Consider the following 16,253-nt stretch of genomic DNA (forward strand, 5'->3'; position numbering starts at 1 on the left):
TTTTGTTGTACTGTTAAACATGTTCCAGTAAAGAAAACAACGGAATTCCTTTTGTCTGAGTTTTTTTTTCTCTCCCGCGGGGGGGGGGTCGAATAATCGATTATTATTCGCCAGGGCTGCCGAATAATCGATTTTGATCATGGTCAGTTACTGGCAACCCTAATATCCACCAAAGGATATGACGCACTTGTTCCAGTGCGTCATATCCTGTGGTGGATATTAGGGTTGCCAAAACTGGCGAACAAGGTGATGTAGTTACTGATAATTTAAGACTTTGGCTTTCCATTTTTTTTTATTTGGTCTGCACTATTTAGATTAGAAACAAATATGTCTCTGTTTAGCTTGTAAGTGAGACTTATTTTAATTTATAATTATACATTAGAATGTTTTTGTTTGGATTTTGTATAAATAATCTGAATCCAACTTTTTTGTCTTACATTTTGTCGAAGTATAAAGTAGCACTATTTGAAGATGCTTTGAATAGTATACATAAAAACTAGAATATTACCTACATTATGAACATTAGGTACTATTCAAAATATGAAGTATGAAAAACAAAAAAGTGATGTCGCTCTGTGGACTCGTAATGAGAGGGAACGTCTCCCCAATATAATCTGGGGAACGCTTTAAGAACATCTATTAATAACCTCGTCACAGGGACACGGCCTCCTTTTTTCACCAAACATCTTCGGCCTCGAACTCAATGTCTTCTTGTTGATCAAAATGTACAAACAGCAACTTCTCTCAGCTTTCTGTGGTCAGATGTGATTGATTTAAATGCTTAATTATTACTGCTATATTCCTCCAAACTACATACATATAAAGATTTCACATGGAGTAAGAAGTATTAAATGTGAATGTGTTTTTGATTAACACAGCTCTGCCGGCTGCAGCTCAGCGTTGAGTGAAAATCCTCCTTTGGGATTGAGACTAATGCATTACCCAAATGTAAATCCTTGATAATGACGTGACTTAAACCAAACTTTCCACATTTTGAACTTAGATATTCCACTGTTGAAGTCTCTATGCTGAGGTTTTGAGTTGCCTGGTAGAAAAATAAGCCTTCTCAAATTGTTTACACAAATAAGTGCTCAGTTTCTTTAAAAAATGGTTTGTTTCTAAAAAAAAGCAAGAGCAAAGCTCTAAGAGATTAAAAAGTTTTAACATACAGGAACAAAACCTATATCTGGAAATTAACATTAGTTGAGACTTTAATTTAATTTTGTGTTGAGCTCATATTACAAAATCATTTTTCCTCCAGGGATGAATAAAGTATTTCTGATTTCGAACAAAGACTGTAGCAGCACTTTTCCATTAGCCACGTTAACTTAAAACTGTATGAATTGTGGTATTGCAACCGCCCAAATTATGATACACGAACAACAAAAACAGATTTTTATTATGTATTTTGTGTATGCAAACAGTACTGATGTACGTGTTCAGTTGCATGTAAAGCAGGGAGTTGAAATCAGATCAATCGGTCACTCATGACGCACGTTAGTGTAAGATGTGAACTGACACACTAAGAGCCACTGATCAACAAAAGACACGGAGCGTTATGGAAGCCATGGACATTTATTATAAAGACACTGGTGCCTCATCGACGAAATGCCATCACTTGCACGGATAGATACAAATAGTATTGTAACATAAAAGGTCTTTAGTACGACCACCATTATGGCTTTTACATATTGTTATAACACCCGTGTTATATATTAACACACCCCATGTTACTCCACTATTACAGCTGTATTTGACCCATGTTACACATGGAAATAGGCTGTTGAATGACTGCTTCCCCTCTGATACAAAAACATTTAAGGGTAAATGAAAGAAGCACATTTCCAAAATGGAGTTTTGTCTGAAGAATGAAGAGTTTATCAGGAGAGCAGAACATCTTCCTTCTCAGACATGTTTCGACTGCACCTTGGCCAATAAATTAAAAAAAGCTCCTCCCTTCTAAATGTAGCACTTCAAATGTGTGGCTTATTTAAAACCAATGCAGTAGCACTTCACTTTTAACCTAATTATACTTGCTGTTTCTTGCTGTTTTGATTAGAGGGTGAAAGGGACAGGCCTTGATTTAGAGCTTGAAATAATGTTTATTCATGACTTTAAAAAGCCACTTTATGTAAAAATCTCCTTGGCCCTTTGCCGTGTTAATGAGCTCCCACCTGGCTGCAGCCCAGAGGAGGAGGAGGAGGAGGAGGAGGAGGAGGGTTTTTGGGGGGGTTGGGCCCTGTTTCTCAGCCTGGAGGACCGAACAGGATCCCGGCTGACAAACTGGAATGGAGGACACGTCAGCAGCTTGACTTTAGACCACAGAAATAAACGAGCTGCAGTTAATTTGGTTTGTGCTACTGTGTGTAAATAATAAGAATCACAGAGTGAAATAATATACTACTAAATGAGGTCATCAATTAAAAGAAGATATATTTATTAGGCATCAACTACAGACATCTCCTGTTTAATTAGTCTTTCAATCGTTATTATTTTATTTAAATTTATTTGATATTTTTATTAGTGATGTCAACTTATATATTGGTATTTTAATCTTTATTACTATCATTTTTTTATTTGATAGGTTTAAAATTCATTTTATTTATTCATTTTCTGTTATGTCTTCCTTTATTTTACAGAGAGAATCCATTATTATTTTAATGTGTTTTTATTATAGCTTTAATCTCCTTGTCTTGAATTGTTATATCATGCTTATTATGCTGCATGTGTACAAACAGACTTTATTGTTTGACCTGAAGTGAATGCCAGCAAATAAGATCTGATGGAGCTGTTTTTAGGACGAGCTTTGAATAGTAGCAGGGCTTTAATGTTGTATTTGGTTGAGGTATAGCCACAGTCATTTCAAATTTATATCTACTTTGAATAAATAATAAGAATCCCTTTTTAATTTTTTTATTTAGCTCAAGGAAACAAAGTATGCATAGTACATATATTGTCACGGCTGGAGGGCAAGGTACGCAGGACCCACATGCAGAAAGTTGGTTGAAAGCAGGAATCCTTTATTTCCAGAACTAGACCAGGCAAAACATCAAGTCGCTCAGAACAAAAAACCCTTCCTACAACGTCAAGAATCTCACAACGACTGACAGAAAAACCAGAACTTTAATGCACACAAGACTAATCACATAAACAAGACACAGGTGGGAGGGAGGAGGAAACACAGGNTGTTATAAATCTTTTTTTTTTACTTGGTCTGAGGAACTATTCTAATTTTTTGAGATAGGATATTTGAGTTTTCTTAAGCTGTATGCCATAATCAGCAATATTAAAATAATAAAAGGCTTGCAATATTTCAGTTGATTTGTAATGAATCCAGAATGTATGACATTTTTGTTTTTTTAATTGCATTACAGAAAATAAAGAACTTTATCACAATATTCTAATTTTCTGAGACAGTCCTGTATTGTCACGGCTGGAGGGCAAGGTACGCAGGACCCACATGCAGAAAGTTGGTTGAAAGCAGGAATCCTTTATTTCCAGAACTAGACCAGGCAAAACATCAAGTCGCTCAGAACAAAAAACCCTTCCTACAACGTCAAGAATCTCACAACGACTGACAGAAAAACCAGAACTTTAATGCACACAAGACTAATCACATAAACAAGACACAGGTGGGAGGGAGGAGGAAACACAGGGGTTAGGGAACCTTCCTAACGGAGTGAAATGACCCGGAAGTCCCTCAGTAGCAGCCATAAGTGCCGTTCGAATTCTCTAGATGTTAGGACAGGAGGTTTCAAACTTCCTTTATAACCTCCTTTAGCTTAGGAACCACTGGACCTCCCTAACCGAGAGGAGAAAATGCTGCCCCACAATGCCTTGCGGCCGCAGCATTTGCCATCACACAACATTCGGCATTTCACGGAAAACAACCAATCGTGACCGAGAAATGATATCATGAACGTTACGGTGCTTATTAAGCATTTTAAAACGTATGTGGCAACTTGCCAAATTGCTTTGTTTTGAACGTTCATCAGTATTATAATCAAAAAGAGAAATATGAACGTTAGTTTTTACTGAAATTATCAAATAAAGTCAACATTTCACAGTCTTTACTGAGCTGTGTGGGGTTTGTTAAACTTTCAAAATAAAACAGGAATCATAAAATATATGTTCATCAAACATCATAAACACACACAGCATTGACATCCTGGAAACAGAGGTACATACAGAGTAAAAGATAAAGGTAACATTTCAAGTAAAACATTTATCAGATACACATTTGGTGTCCTAATTATTATTTTTATTTTTTTTAATAGTGATGCGATATTGTTGTAATTCTAAATTATAGGAATAACAGACAAACAACCAAAGGCTAAATTCACCATCTCACTTTTTGAAAAATGCTTCACTGTAAAGGTATTTGTGCTCTCAGCTGTGAAAAAACAACAAATTGAACACTTTTTGATTGGTGCCTGTTTCGAGTACACACAGAACAGAAGTCAAATGTTTCTACATCAAACTCTTTGTGTGTTTTTAGGATGAGGTTCTGGCGGTGTCCAGGAAGATGGTGGTGCGGGTGGAGGACCTGGTGCAGTGGGGGTGTGCGGAGCCGTCAGGTTGGAGCAGTTATTTGAAAACACCAGCAGCCCGCGGGATTAACGGCCTCCACAAACCTCCACCGAGCAGCGACGAAAATGTCTGTGAGGAGACGACCAGCGTACCTCTGGAAGTCAAAATTGAAGGTAAGAAACACACTGAGACCCCGCCTTGAAGATACTAATCCGATGGTGCAAGGTTACCAATTTCACGATTCAAGTTTAAAAGGTTTTATTGTCAGTTGCACAACAGCTAACTAGCAGATAAGTACTCCATGGTAAAAAAGTAGAAGTGTATTTGTTTTTAGGAAAAGTGACCATATTGAATTAAGAGCTAGCTGGTATTGTGCCAATTGTAAATAAACTGAGACAAAAAATATGCTTGAAATTGCAGGAGGGTATATTGCACAAGGTTTTATATTTACAGACAGTGTTTTTTCCCATCAGGGGTATTCCTGTCTATATGTGTGGTTATATAATGTTAGGCTCTGGATGAGTTCATTTGAGACATCTTTAGAGCAAGCTTCATGATGGGAACTGAAGGGCAATTGAAAGAACAGGAACAAGTCAAACAAGTCAATAAGTGAATGAAAACATTTTTGTCTTGAACATTTAAACTCAGATTAGTAAGTGAAATCATTTGTTATTGATGGAAATAGTTCAATAGTGGTGGATATTATGCTAAATACATACAGCAGCAACATTTAGAGGAGGCTTGCTTCACATGTTTCCGTCCTCTCCTTTCAGACGACCCTCGACAGGGAATAACGATCCTCAGCTACCCGCAGTACTGCCGCTTCCGCTCCCTGCAGAGCCGCATCCTGGAGGGGGCAAGGGGCCCGGGGCTGCAGGACCCCCACCTGCTGGCCCTGGGAGGCGTTCAGGTACTGCCCCACATCCGGCTGATGTACTGCAGGGACACCTTCAACCACCCCACGCTGGAGAACAGCGCCGGCTTCTCCTGGCAGTTCAGTGAGTGTTTCAGATACATAAACATCTTTTTTAAAACCTTTTTTAACATGGGAATTATAACGATTGACCAATGTGGAGTTCCCCAGGGCGGATTTCCGTTAGTCATCAAAGATTCAAAGGCTTTATTGTCATAGGCACAGTAGCTACAGTGTAGATATGGCAATGAATATATTAAGTCCCAGGCTCTTCCAACAATGCAGCACAAATATATGTAAGACATAAAACAATTCAACACATTTAAAAAAATAAATAAAAGTTGTTTTGTTAATCATATGTCAAATATATCAAGCTTATTTAACCATTTATTAGATGTAAGAAAATCACATTTGTATTTCTGAAGGAAAAGCTTTAAACTGTTTATGTTTCATTAGACATAATGAATGTTTGTACATTTAGGTCAACCACCTTAGTCCTTAACTGAAGGTGAAGTGAAGCCATTAAAAAACGGGCATGTTGCACCTAAAATGTGACTAAAAGCTGATAAAAGATACGTATGATAAAAGAGTACACCTTATGAATTCAATTTGCATGCACCTACACATACGCAGCTTATCAAGGACCCCCTGCCCTTCTCAATGATTCTTTAGAATAAAATAGTTATTTTTTTCATTCTTTGAGTCCTTACAAGTTGTTTTTAATGTTTTTTTTGTCCTGCAGGTTGTCCATCTCTCAGTCTACGAGGGCGACCTCGCAAGAGGAAAGCCAGAGACGGAAAAGAGTCTCCGACCTCCGGCCAATCAGATTCCTGGATCGAGAGGATGAAGGTTTGTTATCTGTACTAATCTTGCCTGTGCGTGTATTTTTATACATTTTATTTTGGGTTGTTTTCAAAGGGTTTACAGGTGTTTATTTAACAAGTGTGTTTGCCTAATTCAAAAACCTTTAAATCCGTCTGATGACTCACTGACCGGAGCCCTGTAGTGGTTGCTTACACAACATCATCAGTTTAAATACCCAATACCCAACAAAATGTTAATGAAACAGTTTTGATGTACATTATGAGCTTTATATAATTTCTACTTCCATTATTGGTATTTTTCTGTGAAACGGTTCATCTTTACCCCCAGCATCTCTTTTACCTCATTTACACCAACGGTGTTTCACGGCCGGTTCGGAGCTGGAGCTTGAAAAGCACGGGGTTTTCTTGTTCACACCGCTGCGGAGCAGCCTCTTAGCTCCGGAATCCGGTTCGTTTCAAGCGCCAAAAAATGGTCCGGCTAGAGCAAAAGCACCGCATACGTCACGCTTACGTCGAGGCGGGGGCAGGAGCAGGGGGAATCGGAATCGTCAGTTGAAGTTGATGATTACGATTGTAAAGCTGTTTTGAAGGTAGCATGTAACGACTGTAAAGTTGGTAGTAAAGTCGTCCCATTTCTTCCATTTAGTTTCGACAGAGCAAAACCAAAACGAGTAGCGCTTCAACACAATCGGCCATTGTTGTTGTTGTCGGTGTGAGCTGTGACGGCCCGTCCACACAGCGGCGTGCGTTGAAGCTTGACGGCAGGCGTGTCTGAAACTCGACCAACAACCAATCACATGAATCTCCCGCCCCTGACACACCAGCAGCGGTTTGATTGGCTAGAGCTTGTACTGGCATATGATTCGATTGGCTGACGCTTCTGCCGAGGCGCCAAAAGTTGAACACTACTCAACTTTTGCAGCGAGCCACACCAGCAAAGCTCCGCGTCGCTTCCCGCAATGCAGTTCGGCGAAAAGTGACGTCTTTATGAAGCAGGCACGCAAACGGTTACGTCGCGACGCAAGCGATGACGCAATGACGCAGCACCAGTCGGACTCTGGGCAGTGTGAAAAGAGCTGGAGCTAAACCGAAGAACCGGTTCTGAACCTGAAAAGCTCTAGCACGGAGCTGGAACCGGAGTTGCGTTGGTGTGAATGAGGTATTTGAGTGTTTCTGTTGTAACTGTGGATGTCCCCCCCCCCCGTCGTCGTCCCCTTGAGTGTTTCTGTTGTAACTGTGGATGTCGTCGTCGTCCCCCCCCCCTCAGGAGAACGTGATGGGCAGCGTGGAGGTGGGCTGTGAGGGCAGCTGGCTCCCTCACCCTGAGGAGCAGACGTTCCTGGATCAGCTCTTCGACCACATGGAGCGCCTCGGCTCACCCGTCCACAAAGTCCCCAACCTCGGCTTCAAGAAGAGTGAGTTTTCTATCTGTATTTCACTATGTCTTTCTTTCATTTCTGTCTCTCCTTTTAGTTTAGACTTTTTAGTGGTACTTATTAAACTTAACAGTAGAGAAACCCAGGGTTTCCCACACTTAGACTTTAGTTGGGCGGGCCGCCCAGTTATATTAACGGCCGCCAAAGTATATTTCGCGTCCCATTTAGGTGTAATCTTTATTTATTCGTCCGCGAGCACGACGCCATCTGCGATCAATTAACTATCCCTCCTGTACCTGTTCGCTCTGCTGTCGCGGCCCGCAGTAACTCCGCTGCGAGGCTCCGGCAAACAGTTTATGAGCGTGCTCCACTAGCCCCCCCTCCGACACATGTGTCTGGATATGCACGGCTGCAGCAATGAACTCCTGCTCGACTGGTTTCATTATCACATGTTCAGGCGTTGTGTCTGATCTCTGCTTTCAATTCTAGTTTACCCACTGCAGAGAATCTTATTAAACGGCAATAACAAATTGTAGTTATAAAACGTATTAATCCTGCTCTTTTTAATTAGTTTATTACCTTAAAATAGCATTATGTATCACAATCAGATCATAACACCACCATTTAATTCTACTATGAGTTCATACATTAAAATACGTTTTACCTTTTTAGTTCTTTAAACCTCCATATTCTTAATTATCTTGAAAGAAAACCCTGACAATATTACATTTATAATCGCGTTTTGTGTTGTTTTTAGTCAAATTGGATGTACAGCATGCCTCATTTGTTAGGCTTCGCTTCACCATCCATAATCGAGTTAGCGGATTTACTTACAAAAAGGTACAAACATTCATTATGCCTAATAATACTAAAACAGCATTTGCTTCTCTTACATTTAACAAATGGTTAACTGAAATTGATATATTTCTTGTCTGGGGAGATGTTGGGATCTTGATTATATTTTTAATTAAGTTTAAAGGCGCTAGATAATATTCTTTAAAGCCTCTGTGTTTGAAGATGTGAATATACGGCAGCTGAAATCATAATGTGGTCCTGCTCTCTGTTTGCCCGCTCTCTGATCGGGTTCCTTATTATTTAAGCGGCAGTGAAACTCTGAAAGTATAAACACAGGGGTCTTTGTTTCATCCACATCTTTAGAGGCAGCAGAAACTAAAATCCTTCACATTTACATTCCTCTGCAGGTTTTTATCCCATTTGTTTTGTCAAATGAGATAAAACGTTTTTTCTTTAGAGTTACAACTTATATCAGCTCGGTGTTTATATTTGCATGTCTCATCTGTTTCAGTTTAAACATGTCCGCCCTCTTTCTCCTCAGTTGACCTCTTCAAAATGTACTCTGTGGTCAAGCGGCTTGGAGGCTACAAAAAGGTGAGTCACTTGTAGTCATTTCTGTTTATTAAGATCCTTTAGTCTTAAGTCTAGGAGAATGGTTTGGTATTTTAGTTTTTTTCCAAAATGTTGCATTCAAAGATTGAAACCACTCTTATGTCTATGTGCTAAAGCAATTCAGCTACCACCAGTAGACTTAGCATATTAGCTTAGCAAGAAGACTTTTTTTACTTTCTTATTTTTTAAACTATTTTTAAAAAAGTTTAAAAAGAGCCAGGCTTGCTGTTTCTCTAAGTTTTCAATCTTAATGCTAAGCTAAGAAAAAAGGGCAGCTCGCTGGAGCATTAAGTCTACAGACATCTAAATGTTAGCCTGAAACAAGTTAGCATGATGTAAAACGATACTGTTAATAACAATGATAGTACTCTATTGTTATGTACAGTTTAAGCAAGACAAAGATAAAGGGAGATTTATTTTCAGTACAGATAAGTCAATAGTACCTTTGAATTAACTGAGGGATTTAACTGTGTAAAATGAATGAAATAGTAGAGTTTTGCCAGAAACAATCTCAGCTGTTTACAGTAAATGAACACGCAACAAAAGCAGCTTTACGTTAAATGTAAACAGGCCAGTGTGACAGAAACGGGCGGTGAGTTTTCAGCTCAGTGCTGCTCTGTTTCACAACAAAAGGCCCGTTCAACACACCCTCTGGAGACCGAGCCTTGTACTGAACAATACTGTGTTATACAACGTAGTGTTACAACCATAATGACACTCTGTGTGTGAGTGGTGTGGTTGAAACAATTACACACATTATACAATGTGACACCACTCTGGTCATGACACAAGTTTTACTGTTATTATTATTATTAATATTATTTTGTATGGATTTATTTATTTTGTCTTTATTTATATTTACAAATATGTCTTTATTATTTACTATTAGTTTAATTGTCATATTCACCATTAAGTGTTTTTATTTGTATTAACCGTATTTAGTAGTAGATCTTTTTTTATTATTATCTTTTTTTTATACACACTTTTAAACATAAAAAAAAAAAATTCCATCAAAAAGGTATTTCATTCAAGTTAATTTAAAATCTACCTAATCCTAAAATAGCTACAGTCACTCTTGATTCAACTCCTCATTCATAATTAATAACAACACATTTCATATTTTGTTAATACATAATACAAAGTTACCCATATTAACCATACAAACTTCTTTTTCTCTGCATTTTAGGCGTTCAAAGCTGATCATCTTGATGTTTTTGTGTGTGTGTCACAGGTGACAGTGGACCGTCTCTGGAAAATAGTTTATAACGAGCTGGGAGGATGCGCCGGCAGCACCAGCGCTGCGACCTGCACCAGGAGACACTATGAAAGGTCAGAAAAAGAAAAAAACCATGAAGAAATACATAATTTAGACTCGAAATTAGAAAATATGGTCCTAATTTCAAATACCATGCTCTAAGCTTCCTGAAACTGTGTGTCTCAGGCTGATGCTTCCTTATGAAGAGCACCTCAGAGCAGGAGGAACTGAATTCAAAATCCCAGAGTGCCCCATGCCTCAAAAACCCAGAGCCATCAGAGGAAGAAAACCACTTCAGAGAGGAAGGAAACCAGGACCCAAATCCCAAGAGAAGAAGATGGCGACCGCTGCTGCTGCTTGTGCTCGTACTGTAAGTGACACACCAACATAAACAGTAGTTCACTTACTTTTCCTCTGGTTGTACTACCAAATTTCACATTTTCATTTAGAAATCATCATGTTCTTGCCAGCTTTGGCACTTTACCTCAGGTCAGAACAATATGACATTATGTGTCTCGATATGTAATCAGAGAAATATCTGAATGTACCTTTTAACCCCAGATATTGGAAATCTACTTTGACAGGCAGACATGTCCACAGGTCTTCAGGTGCATTACGTGTTGAAAGATATTTACAATATTGAATATTTGATAATAATATTAACTATTGTTTCAATAAGTACTAGTTAAAGTGTTCTCAGTTCTGGCGTTCTGCTGCTTTCATTGTACTGTAAAATGTTGCTCTCCAAAGGTCATCTAACCGTGCTTTATCTTTGCACTTCAGCACTTGTTGCTGCATTGTCTTTTGTCTTGTTTACTCAGCTTTTAATTGTTATGTGTTAATGGCTGTGTAAAGCAGTTTGAATTGCCTTTGTGTCTGAAATGTGCTATAAATAAACCAACATTAACCTCTGACTTTGATCTCTCTGACAGATCGTGACCCCGAACGGCACCTTGGTGGTGAAGAGAGGACGAGGTCGGCCGCCCGGCACGCGTAATAAGTCCACGCTGATCGCTCAGGCCAAGATGGTGGCTCAGCAGCAGGCTAGGATCAAATTAGAGGCGGAGTCTCAGCTGCTGAGTCCTCTGCTGCAGGGTGGAGGCGCTCTAACCCTCATCAGCACACACAGGGTAACGCCTCAGCTTTTCAGGAATCAGATCTCTTTGAATTTTTCTTTAAATCGGTTTGAATTAGCTTTTGGATGAAATGGTGCATCCAAAGAGAAGAGCAAATATAGTACTATTATAAAAGCTATTTTGGTACTTGAGTAACATTGTCTATTCATACTAATACTACATGTTTATTCTTATTTTATTGTATTCTTATTATGTGTACTATATTGGTTTCTGTCTTATGTTGCTGCTACAACACCTGCATTTCCCTACAGGGATCACTAGAGGTCCATCTGATCTCTGATGAAACCTCTCTAAACACTAACCGTGACCTCCCTCCTCTTCCTCCCCCTCTGCAGCCCATCCAGCCGGCCATCCTCGTCAACATGCCCCTCACCCCGGACCTCTCCCCCATGTCGGCCCCCTTCCTCCCCTTCCAGCCCAAACCAAAGGAGCTGAATTCGGACCGGGGGGAGTCAGCCTCCCCCCTCCTCCTCTCCACGCTGCCTCGCCACTTCGTCGGAGGATCTCTGGGCGGTTTCAGCCCCATCAAAGGCGTCTGCCCTCTGGACGTCTTCAGGAACCGCATCAGCCTCCAGAGGGGCCCGGAGAGCCCCGCCCTGACGCCTCAGGACCCCCCCGCCCAGCACCATCCCACCGTCTACACACTCCAGCCCAAAAGTGGAAGCCCGGACACGCCAACACACTCCAGCAGGGAGCAGCTCCAGCCTCAGCCCCACCTCCACCCGCCGCACCAGCAACACAACCACTGCTCGGGGTGCGTGGTGGATGAGGCGGCCCCGCAGAGGGGGGTCAGTCGGGACGTCAGGAACCGGCCCCCTCTGCCCCCCCTCCGCGTCCTGCCTCTGAACCTGGACTGCAGCGTTCAGGTGTGCAAGCTACTTTAAGCTAGCTTTAATAAATGAGTAATGCATGTGATGTCAGAATCAGAATTCCTCTATTAGTCCCACAGCAGGGGAATGTACAATGTGTGGGAAAAGTGACATGGCAAATAAAAGGCAAGCTATAATAAAGTAGCTAGTATGTTCAATATAGAGGAAGCACACATTAGAGATAAAAAGTAGCAGCATTTAAATAGATAGATCTAGATAAGTATTAAGGTTTGAGATGCTTTGCACAGTAGAATTGCCCCAGAGAAGTGTATATATTGCACATTACTGGCGTGTTGTGCAAGAATCTCTGTTTTATTTAGTTACACAAGACGAACGTGTTTTTTGATATTGGGCTATATAAATAAACGTTTGGTTTGTGCAGGTGTGCCAGCTGATGAGGACTCGTCTGGGCTCGTCTCAGTTCCAGACCTTCACCCGCCGCCTGTCCGAGGCTCTGTCCCAGGACCTGAGCAGCAAGCCCCCCTGCTCGCCCATCACGCCGCCCCCCGAGCAGGCGCTGCCTCTCAATCTCAGCAAACGCTTCGTGGTGAAGAGACCGAGCGCCGAGGGACCGGAGTCGAGTCACGGGGACGTCAACGGGAACGCCGATCAACCTCTGTCCAAGAGACTGTGCACGGAGACGGCAGATAACTTCGGTCTGGGGGGGCGATCCAGCTCGGGGGGCAGCGGCGGGGAGGGGGAGCAGGAAGTGGAGATGAGGAACCAGGAGGAACCAGCAGATCTCAGCTCGCCCAGCAGGATCAGAGCCTTCCTGCTCAGCCTGCCGCCCTTCCAGGTGAAATTCGAGGAGGATCTGAACGGGACGAGGTTTGGGAAGTTTCTCCCTCCAGGACCTAAGGAAACCCAGAGGTCCGCCACAGAGACAGGAGAGGGAGGAGTGGCGCTAAAGAAGGAGGACGAGGTGTTTGAAATGGAGCGATGTGAAACTGAGAGGAGCAACAAACAGGAGGAGAAGGATCACCTCTCTGCTCCGGCAGAGCTAAAGAGAGCCGGGCCCTCAAACACTGACACACACTGTTTTTAGCATTTATTCACTCTGTTGATATTAGCATTTTGTGAGCAGAAAACTGACTGAAATATATGGGAATGTATTGGTTTTGGAAAGTGGAAAGATGTATCCGCCGTGGGGCTTGGAGTTGGTTTTGGACGCCGGGCGCTTCAGTGTGGATCCGGCTCAGGGTAAAGCCTGGATACGCGGAGCAGGGATCTTTCTTTGCTTCATATCTGACAAACATTTGAACTCGCAACTTCTCTTTGTTTCCAATTATGTCTCCTTGTTATTTCCTGTTTTTCAATCATGTCAATAATTGAACTCTGGAAAGATGACACTGAGAATCATGACAATCACAAATCAGTTCCTCTTCCTTTCTCTGTCGGTTTCAAAAGGAAGGAGGAGTGAGACTGTGACTCTTCCACAAACACTGCCATAACTCTCCATAACACTATTAACTCCACTATTCAATGTTATGGTTAAACATTGAATAAGATCCATATAAACTTAAAATATAAATCGATTCTATCTATGGGTGATGCTATGCATCAAGACGTCATAACGAAGCATCTCGAGTGTACTGTAGTTTGGTAGTTTCATTTTTAAATTGTACTCTCCTTCTGTAGAGAGATAGTTATTTTCTGATAAAGTTTCTCGATGTTATCTGGAGCTCCTTGGTCTTCACACTATAGCTCGTTCCGTGAAGCCTTTCTATAGTCCTGCTCGTTAGCTGAAAGTATATCAACTCTTCTTACACTTATGTGCCTTAACGGCCTGCGATCTGTTTCATCGCCGGCTTCAAATACATTCACTTAAAGAGATACCTTGATGTTGCACCTCTGCCGTTTTCCTCTGCTCCTCAGAAGGGCTGGGTATGAAGCACTCATGTGGATATGAGACGTTACAGAGAAATATAAACTGTCAAATAAGCCAAAGTTGTCAAATTTTGAATGTTGTCCTTGCATTAGCAGCCATACATGAATTGGTCTGACTAAAACTGGTTAAAAAAAGAAAGTTTAAAGAGAACAAATCTGACATTCAATGCCAGCTCTCATTATACTCTGTGAAGTGTTTCATAATAAACAGTGTTGCGGTTCGATACCCGGCCCTGCTGTTTGTATTGTAAAGACAGCGGCCTCGCGTTGGTGCCGTCATCTCGCTTTCATTACAACCACCTAGGGCTGGGCGATAGAGATTATATCAAATGTCAGGATATCTCTGTCCCAATACCTCCGTCAAATGTGACGACATTGTAAAGTTGTCTATTGTTGTCTTTATAAATAATCAGTAATATGTTGATCTATTGACTGTCGTTAAAAAAAAGAATGAAAATGACATCACTTGACTGTAATTCAGCCTTCAGGAGAAGACGTCCCTCATGCCACAACGCGACATCTGAAATCACACACTATATCGCCCGGCCCTCTGTTCAGCAAAGGAGGAGAAAACGATGTGAGATGGAAAATGAACATGTAGCCCAAACATTCAGACTACCTCAGGTTCTTTCTTTTTCATTTCCACCTGCTTTATCCGTTTTAAGGGAGGCCTATCCCATGATGCATTTGGGCAGAATGCAGGGATGGATCCTGGCCCATGAACACAGCCTCAGAGTTTCCCGGTTTCACACATGTAGCACAGAACAGAAGGTGGAAATAACTGTTTTGGTTTGCACGCAGGAGGCCTGATTACACGAGAATTACACCGCGGAATCCGCTCTTCATTTAGTCATAAATAACCGTGTCTCTTGCCGTTTACTTGAGTTTTTCCAGACACTCGCATTTCCTGTTTCACCAAAGAACATGTTTCGGGTTTCTTAACCTTTTTAAACCTCTTCACTTCCACACCCAGCTTCTTCCTCTTCTTCATCTAAAGTGCCAACACAAACCACCGACTCCATATTGTGACAGAAAACGTTGTGTAGCTGAAAGAAAAATAAAAAAAATGTCAAGGTATCCCTTTTAATCTCAGCCTTTTTCCTTCGGTTTGTTTTCAGCACACCTACTGTACCCACGTGCTTAATTTGTTACTCCATATTTATATTGTCCACCTTTTATTCTCCCCAATGCCAATGTTTTATTACTTTAGGAGTGGAAGCAACTACGACACCGATTTCCCCGGTGCTGTTTTTTCTTAGTTATGTACCCATATTGTTATTTTTTATTCATAAAGCTGCAAATTATTTTTCTTTTCAACAAGTCATTAAATCTTCTTTATCGACTTGTTCCTGTGTTTGAATGACTTGCTATGAAAATATTAACAGTTTTGTTCTGCTTTATTTGGCTGTTGTTGGCTTGGTTTGAGAGGGATACGAACACCGTGTGAACGGATGCACGAGTAGAGAAATGTAGATCGCTGGAGAAGCACCAAAGCACATGTTTCTCCTCCAGAAATCACCAGACCTCCAAAACCTTTCTAGAACATTTCTGATCATGTTTGGAGTTTTTCCAGATATTGTAAGTCATTTTCTTACTACTATACTTTGAGGAAGATCTGTTGTTTCTTAAACTCACAGGTATGCTAATCTTACAACAGGATTCATGTGTATCTGATGTTTTTCTCTGCTTCTTCCTGTCTGTAAACCTTTTGTTTATTAAGGTGCTCCAAGCAGTAAAGGCCTTCAAATGTCTGTGGCTAAAGATACAAGTGTTGTAGCTCCTCTAAGATGACAGGGTAACTAAGTGGTGATTAGACAACATCTTTAAGGGACCAGATACTGCACGCTTGTTGCATTTTCCCAGCTATGTCTTGTCATTGAAATGGGTTGAAACGGTGCACTCTTTCAACAGTCTCAGCTAGAAGTCGCTCAGTGTTGCACTTGTACATAAAAGAAAGTGACGTGCAGAGAGCTGGCTTTGAAACTACAGATGGGCCTACTTACAAAGGGAAAAGCTGTTTCTGTCAGAAGTCAGAAATCCCTTCTTTTTTTTTTTT

General features: G+C 41.0%; 1 protein-coding gene across 1 annotated transcript; it reads left to right on the forward strand.

Moving 5' to 3' along the window:
• The first annotated feature begins 4,502 nt into the window (after nt 1-4,502).
• Nucleotides 4,503-15,948, forward strand: LOC104952049 (uncharacterized). Its single transcript, XM_010778806.1, has 10 exons — nt 4,503-4,703; nt 5,304-5,528; nt 6,186-6,292; nt 7,535-7,682; nt 8,980-9,032; nt 10,282-10,379; nt 10,492-10,675; nt 11,238-11,435; nt 11,777-12,307; nt 12,693-15,948. The coding sequence occupies exons 1-10, from the start codon at nt 4,526-4,528 to the stop codon at nt 13,353-13,355; spliced, it is 2,385 nt and encodes a 794-aa protein (XP_010777108.1). The 5' UTR covers nt 4,503-4,525; the 3' UTR covers nt 13,356-15,948.
• The last annotated feature ends 305 nt before the right edge of the window (nt 15,949-16,253 follow it).

The sequence above is a fragment of the Notothenia coriiceps genome, unplaced genomic scaffold, assembly GCF_000735185.1.
Source record: "Notothenia coriiceps isolate Sejong01 unplaced genomic scaffold, NC01 NC01_scaffold00019448, whole genome shotgun sequence".
In the NCBI taxonomy this organism is placed as follows: Eukaryota; Metazoa; Chordata; class Actinopteri; order Perciformes; family Nototheniidae; genus Notothenia; species Notothenia coriiceps.